The 16,341-nt window shown below is 38.2% G+C and overlaps 1 protein-coding gene across 9 annotated transcripts in view; it reads left to right on the top strand.

Annotated features, from left to right (window-relative positions):
- Positions 1-16,341, top strand: part of FGFR2 (fibroblast growth factor receptor 2) — a 117,093-nt gene that overhangs the window by 83,601 nt on the left and 17,151 nt on the right. For all 9 annotated transcript variants that reach the window (XM_036735151.1, XM_036735153.1, XM_036735152.1 and 6 more), the window contains 3 exons: positions 9,461-9,612; positions 12,769-12,890; positions 16,049-16,159. In XM_036735151.1, the coding sequence (XP_036591046.1) occupies positions 9,461-9,612; positions 12,769-12,890; positions 16,049-16,159 (385 nt within the window). The remainder of the gene's footprint in view (positions 1-9,460; positions 9,613-12,768; positions 12,891-16,048; positions 16,160-16,341) is intronic.

Genomic DNA, 16,341 nt, shown 5'->3' on the forward strand with positions numbered 1-16,341 from the left:
AGCACAGCAAGGACTGGGTGGCTATTTCCGCAGATTAGCAGTTTTCCCAACAAAACAGGGTCAGGGGAAGGAAGCCAGGCTGATGAGAACCTGTTGGTTTGCTGGGGTTTGTTGCTTGATTTTTGTTTTGGAACCAAAGGAAACCCCTGAACTTTTATCTCTAGCCTTTATCTTAGCCACCTGCCCAGAGGGAGTAAAAACATTCATGGGGGGGGGGGGTTGGTGCCAGATCAAAAGAAGCTCTACTGTTTTGTTTCCTGATTAGGAATGGGGGGAAAGCTCTCATTTCATGTAAGTTGGGGGATTTTCTTGGGCAGGCCCATGAAAAAAATTCTTCTTAAACAGAAGGTGAAAATTTTATTCTGCTCGTCCTCATTTCCTTCCATGGTCCTTACTATTTAGTGTGAGCTCTGTCTATTCTTGTTCTTCATCTGATTGTTAAATCTTAATACACTACTTAACCCTATCACTTGGTGTGACCCTTTAAAACAAAACAAAAACACCAAACCTTGCTTCATCTCCCAGGAAAAGTGAACAGGAGAATAGTATTCTGTGAAAAACTTGATTTATGGCCCACGGTAAAGAGATTCTGGAAAGTGAGGAAGCTGTATTTGAAACAATAAAAATAAATACTAAAATATTCGTGCCCAAATCAGGGGATAGGAAAACAATTTATAAGAGCTATGTCTTTGGTTATTTAGAAATTGCTTGAGTAACACTATCACAGAAAGATTTTATAGTGGGGTAGTTCAGATTGGAAAAAAAATTGCAGATAAATTTAAGAGGAAAATCTAACGTGATCATGATCTTTCTGGAATAAAATAGGAAATCTAATTGGGATTTACTAAAGTAGAGCACGACTCCCTAGGAACTAGGAAACAAGGAGGGAAGATGAAATTCCATGGAATAACCTATAAATGAGAATAATTTCCCAAGCCTTGTGAACCTCAAAGTAAATATAGGTGAATAGAAAGGTAGTCATTTCTCTCCCTCTTCCTCTCTCTCTCTCTCTCTTTCTCTCTCTCTCTTTCTCTCTGTTTCTGTCTCTCCTCTTTCTCTCTCTGTCTCTCTCTCTGTCTGTCTCTGTCTGTCTGTCTCTCTGAACAAAAAGAGAATTTAGAATCAGAGAACATTAAAAGAGAAATTCTAAATCCCCTAGTCTAGTCCCTTCATTAGGTGCTTTCCAAACCTTAAAGCACTATGGAAATGTGAGATATTATTATTAGTACTATTTTACAAGTAAGTAAACAGCCTCAGAGAAGAGAAGTAACGTGCCAATCACACAGCAAGTTATTAAGAGAGCAAGCGCTAGACCCCTGGTGTCCTCGTTCCCTGTTCAGTGTTCCGAACCAGCATATCTAGTTAAAAAAAACACCGTTCAAAAACAAGTAGGAGAGATAGATTCAAAATATGTTTTAGTAGGTATACTGATAGAAATCCACACAAGTTTTTCCCCACTAGAGTCAAATCAAAGCAACACAGATTTATCAAGTACCTACTATGTGCCAGACTCTGGGCTAAGCATTGAGAATACAAAGGCAAACACCCCCTTCCTCTTCCTCCCGAAAACCCAAACAAACCCAACCAAATACCAAAAAAAAAACCAGTCTCTGCTCTCAAGGAGCTTACTTGAGGACCTAGAGGGCCACATGTGGCCTTGAGGCCACAGGTTCCCACCCCTCCACCCCGGTTAGACGGAGGCATGATGTCCAGAATGAGGATGTTCTGATGAGAACAACAATAATATCTGATGTTTACATAGAGCTTTAAGGTTCTTAGTTTTGCTTTAATTGACCCTTAGTCGATGTCTACAAGTAATTCTGTGTCCAGTTTGGAATCACATATTTAGGAAGAACATGAATGAGTGGAGGTGTGTCCAGAGGAGGGCTGGCAAGATGATGAGGGGTCTCAGAAGCATGTCACATAAAGACCACCTGAAGAAACTGGGGATGTTTGTCCTGGAGAAGAGAAAACATGGCCTGGACATGATGGATATCATGCAGAAGAAGAATCAGCCTTGTTTTGACTGTAGAGGGGTAGATTCTATAGATACATAAGGGAAAATTCTCTAACAGAATAGGCTGTCTCAGGGGACAATGAGTTTCGTAGCCCAGGAAGATTTCTAGTACAGATTGAAGGACTATGTTCAGGGGATTTCCTGCTAAGGGAGAGGTTGGACTGGTTGACTAAGAAGATCTCTTTTTTACCTTAACACTCTATTATTTTTGTCTTGTATGACTTGTGGGAGCAATGACATATTTATCTATTGATATAGCTAGCCATATGTAAAATACACATCTACTTCTATATTTAAAAGACCTGTGATTTCTTTAGTATGGGTACAACAATGTAGGTCATATAAACTGAAGCTTCTCTACCTATTGGTGTATGGTATTCATGAGTTATGCCCAAGAGAATTCAACATCTGATGACTATCCTCTTTTGGAAATAATAATGATGTTCCTGATAATAGTAATAATGATAATAGTCATAATAGCCAACATCCATATAGTGCTTTAACTTTTACATATACTTACATGTATATAGAGTGCTTTACGTGCATTATTGTGATTTGACTAACCTCTCCAGTGGTAGTTAGTCTGGTCCTTAGAAGAAATCATCACGAGGACAATTATCAACATTTCTAATTGTCAAAATTTTTTTAAAAAAGAAAATACTAGAGCATGACTTTCATGGATGAGATGTACACACACATATAGGTATATGCACATATTTATGTATACATACATATATATAACACACATATTTGTGTTGTACATATGTATATCTATAATCTTATGTAGATATAGACATGTACATTGGTATAGATAGATATAACTATATATAGATAGACACATATCTAAATATACATTATTTAACATTTATGTACACACACAATATAAACAGTTTATATATTCATTTATATATTTCAGTTTTTTTATATTTATAGTAAATATTTATCACTATAGGGATTATGTAATATAGTAGGGAATAAATAATCAATTTTAATTGAAATTCATATCCTGAATCATTAAGCAAGAAAATACAAGTCAGAAGTATAGAAAAATCATGAACAGTGAAAGTCAAGTAAGTCAGAGGTAATGGTCCTTACTATGGCCATATGTTGGCATATTAACCAGACTAACTACATAACTGTTTTAGTCTAAGTTCTAGATCATGGGGCTAAATTCAATCTTTAGGAAATAGCCAAAGTTTCCAGTAAATTGTTACTCTTAAGATGTAATTTGCCATTGTCAGATAACAAGAGGAAAAATGATGGCAAAAGCATTCAGATAAATAAATGGACCAAAGGTGAATATGAAAGTACAGGAAGGAGGAAGAGAAGTAGAAAGAAAAGAAGTAATTTTAAAAAAGAATGGGTGCTAAACCATCATTAATCTGGCCACATTAGTGTCTAAATTGGTAAATTGGAACCATGAAAAGTGAATATATCACCCCAAAATAAATAATTGTATTATAACACTATTCAATGAAAACACTTCCAAATTCATTGAATTGAAGAAAGAATAGCCTTCTTTGATTTCTCATGTCCTCTTCAAATTCTTTGTCTTACTTATTCTGCTTAACGTATCAGAGTCCAGTTTGTATTACTTGTGTACTTATCTCCCACACCCATTACTTATGAGAAGGGACTGCGTCATTTTTTAAAAAAAATCTTTGTATCCACAGTACTTAGCGTATTGCCTTGCCTTTAACAGGATTTTAGTAGATATTTGTTTTGTTGAGTTGAGTTCTTGTTAATAAATTCTAGCAGGCTTCACAATCCTTTTACAGCCAAATCCTCCAACTGCAGAATGTCAAAAATATAATTGCTGCAAAAATTGTTAATGGAAATCCCAACTGACTACATAGTGGTTTTTTTTTAAATAACCACAGCACAATATTACATAAGATGGCCAGTACAAGAACAAAACAATGAGAAAAGCCTTAAAGATTGGTGTATTCCATAGCAAAGCTAAAGATTTCAATCTCTAGTATTTGGAATTAGGGACCTAGGCCTTATGATTTGGAAGGACTGATGGGGAGGCCATATTGTTCATGCTCCACAGTCTTGAACAAAAGAATGGCAACATGGCTTAGGTAGCAGTAGATGACGTGGGAGCAACGAACATGAGCTTGGACAGACTTGGGGAGATAGTGGAAGACAGAAGAGCCTCACATGCTTTGGTTCCATAGGGTCATGGAGAGTCAGACATAACTGGACAACAACAACAAAGTACAGCGTTTTCCTAAAGTCTGAACACGTGGGCAACGGACGGCAATGTGGAGTTATCACATTGAATTTACGTGAATCTTGCAAAGCGCATCAACCTTTGCATCACAAATGAATTGAAGATGTTATTTGTTAATATTCCAATTAAATAAAATGTTGTTGAAAATTTCACTCATTTCATTTCTTGAAAATACGCATTTTTGCCTATGTGTCCAGACTTTAGGAACATCCTGTTAGTAGATGAATTTCTTAGTCTCTTTCATTGCTTAACTACCAAAAGCTCTTCCCCGTTAAATAATGCCAGGTAGAGTTGTACTTCCTGTGAAGTTCCTTCTTGATCTAGGCTCCTGTGTCTGTGTCTGTTATGCTTCTCCAGGACTTGGGAAACACAGTATCCTTTCTCATCTATATCATCTCCTCTCCACTCACACAATCAGCACCCTAGGACAGGCCCTCATCACCTCTCACACATGCTATTAGAAGAACCTTCTCACCAATCACCCTACCTCAAGTGTCTCTCCTCCCCAACCATCTTCCTTTCAGATGTCAAAATGATTTTTCCTAAAGTGCATGTCTGCTACACTGCCTTCTACTCAATAAACTCCAAAAGCTCCTTATTACTTCCAGGGTCAAATATAAAGTGTTGAAAGCCTCTCACAGCCTTGTGCCTTCCTATCTTTCTAGTCTTATACTTTACTCTTTACTTCATAACCTATGGGCCACGTATGCCAATACTCCTATCCCCTGACTCTGTGGGTTATCTCTGCTACCTCGTTGTCTCCCCTTCTTACCTTCCATCGCTTCCTTCAAGGCTCAGCTCCAGTCCCACCTTCTATAGGAGGCCTTTTTTTGGGTCTCCTCTTTGCTCATGCCTCCCTTCAGAGGTTTTCCCTTAGATATCTTGTGCGTACCTAGTTACTTACACGTTGTCTCCTCCGTTAGAATGTGAGCCATTTGAAGACAGAGACTGTGTTTTTGTCTTTCTTCATATCCCTAGCACTTAACACAGTGTTTGCTACCATCAAATAAATGCTTAATAAAAGCTTATTGGCTGACTGCCCTCCAGTCCTGCTGCATCTCATCTTCTCTGATATGCCTGCATTTTTCATTATGATCTCATGGTCACACATGGTTACTTTGGGTTGGAGGTGCTGATGGCAATGAGTCCTAGTGACATGGCTGAAGCGCGGCCAAGACACTCTCTTCAGGTAGTGATGGCTGTTCTGCATTTCATTGTGTTTATTTAATCAACAGCTCTGTAGCCTGTCTCCTGGAGGAGAAATTAGCTTATCCCTTTTCTTTGGCCACAGGCCTCACCTCTCACCATTTGCAGCCATCTTTTCAGCGTGATCTAACAGAGTATGATTGGCTTAGATTTGTTAGTTTCATGTTACCCTATGAAGAAAGTATTATTAATGGATAATATGACTTGAAATAAGCTTGAGGAATGATGCTTATTTTGCCGCATGTATTCTTGACTGGTATTCTTGGATTTCTGTGGCCAGAAAGATCATGAAAATAGTCATATTGAGTGAGAGTAACCCAGGTCCTTATAATGCCATATAGCACAAGTATTTTTTAGCCAATCTAATCAGAATATGATTGAAATAAAGGCTATTTTACTTAACATAGGCAAATGGGATATGGTCATGTAATTTTAATTTCTTTGGTCTAAGGAAGATTTTTTTTGGCTAAATAGTATTTTAAGTTTTGTAAATAAGAAATTTATAAATACTACTAATACAGAGGTCTACAGATACAGGGAGGACAAGTCTTTAAAGGGAGCTATGAGAAATGAAAATTGGCATAATGGAAAGAGCATTGGACTTGGGAGTTTCCAAAGCCCTGGGTTCCAGTCTTAGCTCTTGCATTTTCTAGATATTTGACTGTTACATAAGGATGATGATAATTGTATTATCTGTCTTGGAGTGGTTTTGAGGAGAGGGCCCTTTCGATAGCAAAGTACTCTTTGTTGAACAACCAAAAAACCTCCTCTAATTATAAGCTATTTTAATAAACCTTTATTATTGAATGCTATAATAGTGTTCTAATGTGATGCCTCATAATGGCATGGAGGTGGTATTGGTTTCTCATGCCAGTGGAGAACAACTCTTAACAGGTTGCACCAACCTGAAAAGGAAGTCACCAGATGTGGGCCTAGAGACAGATTTGTATATCTATTGTATAAAGTCTAGTTTAGCTAAAGTAGTAGTGGTTGGCTCCTCACTAGGTTGTCCTAGGGCTTATGAATTTTTCACTGTAGCAACTTTCAGAAGAACATCTTCCAAACTGAGGGGATGCAATCTGTGTTAGTGGAGTGAGTACACATACCAATAAAATCACAGATCCTTAAAGCATTATTTTTGTGAGTGACACAGTCATGCTATAATTCCACTTAAGGCATCTGAGTTTGGAATAAATGTTTTGAGTAGTTAGTCACAAAGGAAAACATCTGTTTGTCTACATGGCAAAGCAAATTAGTTGTCTACTTTCAGTTGTCATTTCCCCAAATATTTTAATTAAGATATTAAAATTTATCTTTAGCCCTCTTGAATAAGCCACGCAGTGCAAAGAGAACTAGTTCTGAAGTCAGACAGGTTCAGATCCCATCTTGGATGCTCTCTGCCTTTGTGATTTGGGCAAGCCACTAAACTTTTCTGGGCCTTGGTTTCCTCATCTCTAGAATGACAGGGTTGGACTGGATGGCCTATGTGTTTTTCCACATCTATATCTATGATGCTGGGAACTTGGAAACCTCAGCTCATCTCCCTAAAGGGAAGTGAGGTAGCCTGTTTAGACTCAAAAATTTTGTGGCATTTTAACCCTTTTTTTTGCAAAACCATTCTTTTTGTCATCCTCTTTCAATAATTTTGTTGTTGTTGAGTCATTTCAGTCATGTCCAACTCTACATGACCCCATTTGGGGTTTTCTTGGCAAAGATACTAGAATGGTTTGCCATTCCCTTCTCCAGTTCATTTTACAGATGAAGAAACTGAGGCAAATAGGGCAAAGTGACTTGCCCCAGGTCACACAGCTAGTAAGTGTCTGAAGCCAAGTTTGAATTCAGGAAGAGGAGTCTTCCTGACTCTAGGCCCAGCACTCTATCCACTGTGCTACCTAGCTGCCCCCTCTTTCAATAATACTTTATGTATATTGGCAATTTCGAAGTAATTAAGAAAATCATTGAAGAAACATCATTGTATGACAAAGAAAAAAATACAGCACCTCCCCCCCCCCCCACCAATTCCCTAACACTGACCTAAAAGCTAGGAAATCCAAGTTTTGGTTCCATTCTGCCATCAACCATTATCCTTGACCGGGCACTCCAAATCTCAGTTTCTCTCTCTATAAACTAAAGAGGTTAGATTCTAAAGTCCCTTCCAGTCCTAAAATTCTGTGTTATAAGGTAAGGGCTCTTCTAATTACAAAAATAAACATGAAAAGTGATTCACAACTAAAAAGTGGTCTTACAGAGATATAATCTAGTTATTCTAATAATCTGTAATTAATAGTCTATAACCTAATTATTCTAGTTAAAATATTTTCTTTTTTTGACTATGTGTCTAAATGTGAAAGTGTTGCTTGTGTACTACCTAAGCAATATTGCTTAAGTTATAAAATCTTAAAAGTGATGGAAAATTCTCCCTGATAATTATTATGTACAAATGTATGAAATTTACCAATTTGCATTTGAAATGACAGAAAATCAGTACTGTTAAAAAGAGTCCAACCTTTGAATTGAATGTTTTAACTACTGTCTTTTCCTTCAAACTAGGTTCCTTTCTGATCTTATACTGTCTCAAGTTCTTATGAGCAACTAAGGGTCATCTAATTTTACAAAGAGTCGAGTCAAAGTTTAGTGAATAGGAAGTAGTAGGGGATGGATAAGAACATTTGATCCTCTTGTGGGAATAGTACAGGTTCCAGAGTTGAAAAAATGTTCTCCTAGCCATGTCTGTATAGGTAGGGTTAGTCTTTGATGTATTTTTTCCCCTCTTGCAAGCATAGCCCTAAATAATTAAAAAGCTGGAAAATGCTAATGTGAGACATACCTGAGATGAATTTGTGCGAAGCTCTGGTGTAAATGTTTAATCTCTTCTTCTAGCCCTTGGGTGTCTGTTTATAAGGCTGGTGGCTCACAGTCATAGCTCCAATATCGCATAAGCTGGCTGATGTCATGCACTGTTCTCAGCAGAACATTCATGTTTAGAAGTGACCACCCAGCAAGTCCTTGACACTATTTCTATTTCTAGCAACCAAATCAAGGAAAAGAATTGATTATATTGCATGAAAAACCAGTAACAACAACAATACTCATCCAACAGACTTCCAGAAAGTGGCATGATAAATATAAAATTCACCCAATCACAATCAGGATTAGTTTCTCCTATGTGACTGAAATAAAACTGAAGTTCTGTGGCCATACCTTCCCTGTGTATAATCTGCTCATTTCTGAAACAGAAGTTGACAAGTGGCAACCCATTTTTATTTAATGGCACCTATGTCATCAAGTCCCAAGAAGGAATGTTGGGATGAAGCAAGAAAGTTTGCGTTTCATGGTTGGAAGCGTTTGGTATGATAAATCTGAGAATATCTCACAACACATGGCTCTCAGATTACCTTGAATAAAGGGACTTAGAGAAAACTGATCAGCCATCTATCTTTCACATTTCAAATCCTAAGGCTATGTCCCTGAGATGTTTTGGTTTGTGTTTCAAAAACACAGAAGGAGCTTTAAGATAAATGAACTTTTTCCAAGAGTTTGAGTCTAATTTCTCACACAAATGCATTGATTAATGATTGACTATATCAAAAGCAGTCCGTGGAAATTATAAAGTGCCTATTTTTTGGCCAAGTTAAGAATGCTTTAATGATGATGGTAAAGGAGGAATTGCAAAATATACCTGGAAACATTAATAGACGGAAGCCAAATATTTTTAGTAAAGCTTGAACAGGTTTTCTGTAAAAAAATGTTTGCTTGAAGATCTGTCCTATATGTATCAGTAATGTAATTTTAGTGAAACACAGTATTAATAAGAGGCCTATATCCTACAAAAAGAAAAAAAAAGGTTTTCATGGCTGCCTTAAATTGGGGGCTTTGACTGTCTTTCAGTTTCTTTATAACAATTATAATCTGGCTGGGCTAGTGTCTCCTGTAGTACCATATTTCAGTATATTGGGCCAGAATTACATCTGTTTCTTTTGCATCTTGTATTCCAATAACAGGTGTCTGCTGACTCCAGCTCCTCTATGAACTCCAATACACCCTTGGTGAGAATAACAACTCGACTGTCCTCGACGGCTGATGCCCCAATGTTGGCAGGGGTCTCTGAATACGAATTGCCTGAGGACCCAAAATGGGAATTTCCAAGAGACAAGTTAGTATTTCTGCTGAAAAGACACATATGAAACAAGCTTTTCTTTCCACAGCTATCTTTTAGCATAATTTTGTGCCAGTTATATGCTATAGCAGGGCTGTCCAAACTGCATGCAGCCTGCAGTGCGGTTTATGCGACCCGCCTATAAGCAAAGAAATTTACGTAAATGCTTTAGCAAAAGAAGCCGAGTTAAGGCAGAGCTCTCACTAAAATGGCAAATCAAAATGTATTGTCTATTGTTTCAATAAAAACCTAAAGCTGGACGGCCTTGCTCTATAGCATAAACAAGTTCAGGTTTCCAGATACCATAGACTGACCCTCTTCAGAACACATCATGGGCCTGCTAATTTAGAGTCTTGCAGACACACTATAGCCAAGATTATAAATCAAGTACAGACCAAGATGGAATGGTAAGATCAGAAGACGGATTGGGGAATTTAACAAATCTCTCTTTTGAGTCTTTCATGGGTGTTAGAGTTTGACTGATGTTAGAAATATAAGAAGCAAAGATACTGACCCTATTTCTGGGCTGAATGAACTATTTCCTGTAATGAAATTCCTGGTTTTAGGAGGTGAACAAATTCTTCCAAAGCAACATGTAGTAAGCAGATAGTTATTTCAGTAACTCTTACCTAGAAATCCTTGAAGAGTTGATTTGTCTCCCAATAGTAATATATAGTTATACATATATAGCTAATCGTCCACATTCACACACTTAACTTTCACCACATGATTTTATTAGTAACCTCATTTTCACTTTCATGATGTGAAAACTCGGGGCTGTGCATAGTAGAGAAAAAAAATGAGAGGCAAAAAGGGCGAGTTTATATCCACAAAAAGGGGGAAAGTATTTATAAAAGTGTTCATGAACCTACTCCAGAAAGTGCTAAAGTAACCTCCCAAGTACATGAGAAGGGAATTGAAAAATTGGGAAAGAGGCTAAATTTGTGAGTAAATGAGCTGGTGGTCATCCCTGCCCTCTGATTTGTGGAGGATCCCGCCTCCCCTGCTGCCCATGCTGCCAGACACAAGCAGCTGGACCTGAGTTCTGAGCTGGAAGACCCAACTTGAGGCATGTGCTTTTCCTGGGGAACAGTGCTAAAATGGAGATTAGAGATGGCAGGTGTTAATTGTTAATCTTTTCTCTTTTTTACCTTGAGGGTTCTTCTGACATCACTGTCCTTGTACTTCCTCCTGTCCCAGGTTGCCTCTCCTCTCCCCTCCATTTTATGGTTTATTTCACAGTTACTGAGTTAGGAAAAGTGCATATTATCCAAATTAATGTTTTGTTATAAAGAATTGTATGCAGAAAAATGTATTTTCAGTTATCTCTAGCAAAAGATTACAGTTTTTGGTGATCATGGCAACTTAACCCTCTATTTCCCATAGATTCGCTGTATCAACATTTGCGTTATTGGTTTTCTTGCCATTTTCTAGGAATGTTACCTCTATAAAAATTGAGGATTGACTGTATACATACATATGCATGTATAACCATCTATATGTATATATGCATATGTTATTATTTTTATTGAAAGCAACCTGTAGAAACCAAATGTCATTTAGCAACTGTAACATTAGAAATATGGTTTAAAAAAAGGCAGTTATGAGTTATTCATTTTAAAAAGTGAAGGAAATCATTATTAGTTCTCTTATTATGGACTACAATTTCTTTAAAAATGCCTAGATATTGTGATATAATGAAAATAATTCTGAAAGGCTCAGGCAAATCTTGGTCCTAGTCCTAAGCATGCCACCAACTGCCCGTGTGACCTTGCTTCAGGCGTTAAACCTCTCTTTTGTCTTTTTCTGTTCAGTCTCTGAGGTCCCTCCCAACTTAAAAGTTCCATGTATGATATGATATACACAATATAATTATTCAGTTAAATACTGGCTCACTAGACTGTCATTGTAACTGTCATCCGTAATACAGTCAATAGTAGAGGTTCAAATCCATGCCTTCGTTTGCCCTTACAGAAGGGTTATACTGAATATGGAAAATCTGAGTACTAGAGGTTTAAAAACAGAATTCAGGGAAAATGTAGGTGGAGCTGATTTCTAATGAAAGAAGGCTACTTAGAGACCGTTTATTAGATTGGGGGCCCACACTTGCACAATGAGGGGATTGTTACAGTTACAGCCACAGTGCAATAGGGCATAAATTAGCCATTTTTCCAATGCAAATGTTTATTTTCTGCCAAGATGTTAAATTCAATTTTAATTCTGGAGAGAAAGCAGAATGACCTCAGCATAGACTGCCTTTCAGTCTTTATGTTGACCCTTTTCAAACCAGTGTATACTTCACTTAAAGACTGCTTACTATTGGTAGCTAGATTCTTTACCATTCTATGCTCTACTTACAAAACCATGTTCCTAGGTAATCCAAAGGCTTTTCCATTAGGGAATATCTATTTCTGTTGTTTTTCCGGTAAGGCCTAAGGACAATATAAAACTATCTGCATGGAGTGCAGAAAGCTTCCAAACCTGGAAACTTAAGACTTTTGTTGGTCCCAATTTGGACTATCTTAGTTATTACACTGAAGACTAAGGCTTTTCTGAATTGCTGTGTCAAAACAAAATTACCTTCTCCCCACTCAGTGCCTCGTCCCTTGTTTTTATTTTTTTTCCCCAGCTGCAGAGTTACAGACAGACACAGTTGAAATTTGTTTAAGATCTGCATTTTAAACAAGCTGGCAAGTGGAATTTGAGATGCACATGCCCACAAAGCTTCTAGTCTCTCGATGTTTGAATGATCATTATTTAAATCAACCTTGATTTGCTGGGGGCTTAACACTGAAAAAAATGTCTATAGCTTGCCTTTTTCTAGGACATTCTCAAAATGCTAAAACTGAGCTGGATCAGGATGTGAAACTCCTTAATCAGACTTGACCAGCTCACTAACAAGGATACCCTCTGTAATAAATAAAGAGCTTGAATCCTCGATTTAATAGCCTTGCCCACAGTAATTGACATGTACTTACAACGTCACTAAGAAAATACTAAACCTAGTGTGTACCCTATGTCTCATTAGTTCCATATGATAAATGCTCCGTGCTTTAGCAAGCTGTTGAAAGATTTTTATATTTAGTTCTGGAATTTCACTAACTCCATTCCTTCACCAGATGCTGTGTGCTAATCCCCTATTTACACATTTAGGCTGACGCTGGGCAAACCCCTTGGGGAAGGTTGCTTTGGGCAAGTTGTAATGGCAGAAGCAGTGGGAATCGACAAAGACAAGCCTAAGGAAGCGGTTACTGTGGCAGTGAAGATGTTGAAAGGTGAGTTGAGGGAAGGGGGTTAACCTTGGGCAGGGGGTGGAGGGGGGAGGGGAAAGGGGAAAGGCAAGCTCTATCAAGAACCTTTCTTTTGTAGCATCTGAACTCTATCATAGTAGGAGGTCAGAGAGCACATAGCTGACCTAGAGGTTGAGAAGTTTTCAGTATAAATCAGTGTCTCTGACAGCCTATTTATCTTGAGAAGCATATAGTAAAGCACAAGTAAAGTATAGCCTTGTTAGAATTTGGTGGCTTTTTACCTCAGCCATGGCAGAATATGTAGGCGACAATAATTCTTTATTTTCCTTCATCTTTTTTTTACTAACTTAGTACTAAATTGAAAGGTTGTTAGAACAGTTGGTCTAAGGGGTCTACAAATTCAGCATATTCAAAAGACTTTTAAGCCTCAGCCTTAAAGAGGATGTCAGGATGCACAGTTGGGAAAGGTACACATCGGACCAACTAACTGTGGGTTTTGTTTTGCTTTAGAAACAAAGAAAAATGAAGCTGGCGGGGGAAATCACCTAAAAAGTCAGAAATGAACTTAAGTGAACACCGGTGCTAGTAGCGTAGATCCTTCTGGGACATTTAAACAATTACCCCAAAATATAAACGCCGAGCTGCTTAATGGGAGTTGGAACATTTCTGCATTAACCTTCCAACCCTACCTTAGGCTTTCATCTGTGGCCCTCGACTGTCACCCATTAAGTTAACTCCTGATTCCCCTTGTACTCTGTTGGAACAGAAATTAGAGAGGAAAGTGACCTGGATTACTTCAACCATCCACCTCCTCGGCTTCTACTCAGATGCTGCTGAGCAGAGCAGGAGGAAATGAGAAAGCCATGCTGAGTCCACTCCTCACTTGTGTGATGCCATCTCAGCTGGGTCTTGTAGCAAGACAACCCTTCTGCTCCTCTCTAAGACAAACCTCTCAAGACACCTACACCTCCTCCATTCTATTCACCACAGTGCTTGTCCCAAACCTTCTTTTCTCGCCTCAAGTCTACCATGGCATCCTCTGTCTTTAACCTTCTCAGCTGGGGATTTTCTGGCCTCATATTTCTCTTAAAAGATGGAGGCCATCCCCAGAGAGCTCCTTTCTATCTCACAGGCTTCTGACATCCTCCCCCACTATGTCTTCCTACAGATTGCCCCTGGTAACACCCACGTTCTTCTTTTAATCTTCACTCTCTTCTTATCTACTACCTTCCTCCTTGCCTACAACACACCCTTATCTCCTCTGTCCTTAAAAAAATACCCAGTTCCTCCTGCCATTTACACTAGCCTTTGCCTTATATCTCTCCTTCCCTTCTCAATTAAACTTCTCGAAAAAAGTTATTGATATTGTATACCTCCACTTCCTTTCCTCATTCTCTTCTAAACCTTCTTCATTCTGGCTTCCAGTCTTATCATTCAAATGAAGCTACTTTTTCCATAGTTACCAATGATGCCTGAATTGCTAAATATAATGGCCTTTTCACATCTTTATCCTATATAACTTCTCTGCAGTTTTTGGGGCCTTTGGTCACCTTTTCCTGCATGTTCTCCTCAATCTGGGTTTTCATGAACCTGTTCTCTCTTGCTTTTCCTCCTACCTCTTTATCTGCCCAGTCTCCTTTTTTGGATCTTCATCCATGTCATGCCCACTAACTGTGGGCTCTGTCCTGGGTCCTCTTCTCTTTTCTTTATAGTCTCTCATTTGGTGATCTCGCCAACTCCCATGGGTTCAGTTAACATCTCCATGTAGACAACTCCCAGAGTCCTTATCTCCCCTTTGAGCTCTAGTTACCAGTTGCCTATTTGAAATTTCAAAGTAGACTCCCAAAGAAAGACTACATCTCTATATGGCTGTGACTCTGGTTACACTAAGAAATTCCCAGTTTCCTGTCTATACATGTGCCTTACTTTACATGTAAGAAGGTAAAAAGTGAAAGTTAGGACCCTCTCTGAAGCTTGTAGTCTTAGAAAGTTTCCTGGAGGACTGAAAGGTTAAGTTATGTCCCAGGGCCATAGAACCTGGTCTTGCTGGATCTCTATCCATTATGTAATGCTGACTCCCATTATACCTCTGTATTTATGTGTGTGTGTGTGTGTGTGTGTATAATGTAGTGTGTATTTGTGTGTGCATATATGTATAATTTATGTGTGCATTTGTGTATACATATACACGCATATGTTTGTATTTGTATATATAAAATTAGACTAATGGATGACCAACCTGTTTTTGTAGTGTAATTTGAAGTTGATGCAAGGGAGAAAAAAAGATCTTCTTCTAAATGTCTTTTGATTCCACTAGAATGCCCAGTTGGTTAGATCAAGGGCAATGTCAGTGTGACCCCTCTCCCATGCATATGGATAGTCTTTTAAATAATGGTGTTGTGTCCCATCCATTCCTAAGCTACAGAGCCCCAAACTCGGGATTACCAGGGATCAACCTGACTGCTGTCACCTGACAACAACCTTTGGTGAGGCTGCAGCCCAGTAGCCATTTGTGCTAATGCATCTGCAGAGACCAAACGTTATGCCTGGTTTTTGCTTCACTTTTCATCCCTTTGCAACTGCCGTGGAAGAGATTGGAAGGAAGCAGGCCCTTCCCCTCTTCCCCATCCCCTCCCCGAAGACTAGAAAGATACCAGTCCAAGAGGCCACTTGGCTTGCTTTGCCCTAGAACCCCAAAGGAGGTTACGTCCCTTTAAAAGCGGTGATGCTGGTTGGAGGAAGGAATCCTTAGTTCCCTGTCTGTAGACCAGACATGCCTCACTTCATATGTTTTATGTAAATCACATTATATTTCAAGCATATTAGGGAATCTCACTATTTAAAGGAATCCTTTACATGAAGCCCTTTCATGAAATCAATTATTTTCTTTGTAAAACCCAGGTTTTATATGCTGGATTGGCTTAAAACAATGTATGCGTGTAATGCTTTCATCACTAATAATGTCTTACACTTGCTGGGACCTGACTATGAAGCTTGTTATTTAAGACAAACCTTTCCAATTTAAAGTTCTAAGAAGCTTTATTATGTTTTGAAAAATGTTCTGTTCCTACTTACATTCTTTCTCTGCTGGATGTACAGTGTTTTTTAAAATTGATTTTTATGAATACTTTTTGCTTTTAAATCACTGTTTTTCTTTGTACTTCTTCCCCTACCCCTCCTAGATGATGCTACGGAGAAAGATCTTTCTGACCTAGTATCAGAGATGGAGATGATGAAGATGATTGGAAAACACAAAAATATCATAAATCTTCTTGGAGCCTGTACCCAGGATGGTTAGTGAGAGCTCTGTGTATATCTATATTTATATTTTTATCTGTATCTATATCTATATGAAATCCTTGACTAAGCCATATTTTGGTCTTGACACTATTGTGCTTATCATCAGATTTCTTTTTTAAAACAAATGGTTATGCTGTATTATGATTTAAAATGTACTCAATATTTGTAATATGGT

This window comes from Trichosurus vulpecula, chromosome 8 (assembly GCF_011100635.1).
Source record: "Trichosurus vulpecula isolate mTriVul1 chromosome 8, mTriVul1.pri, whole genome shotgun sequence".
NCBI classification, from domain to species: Eukaryota; Metazoa; Chordata; class Mammalia; order Diprotodontia; family Phalangeridae; genus Trichosurus; species Trichosurus vulpecula.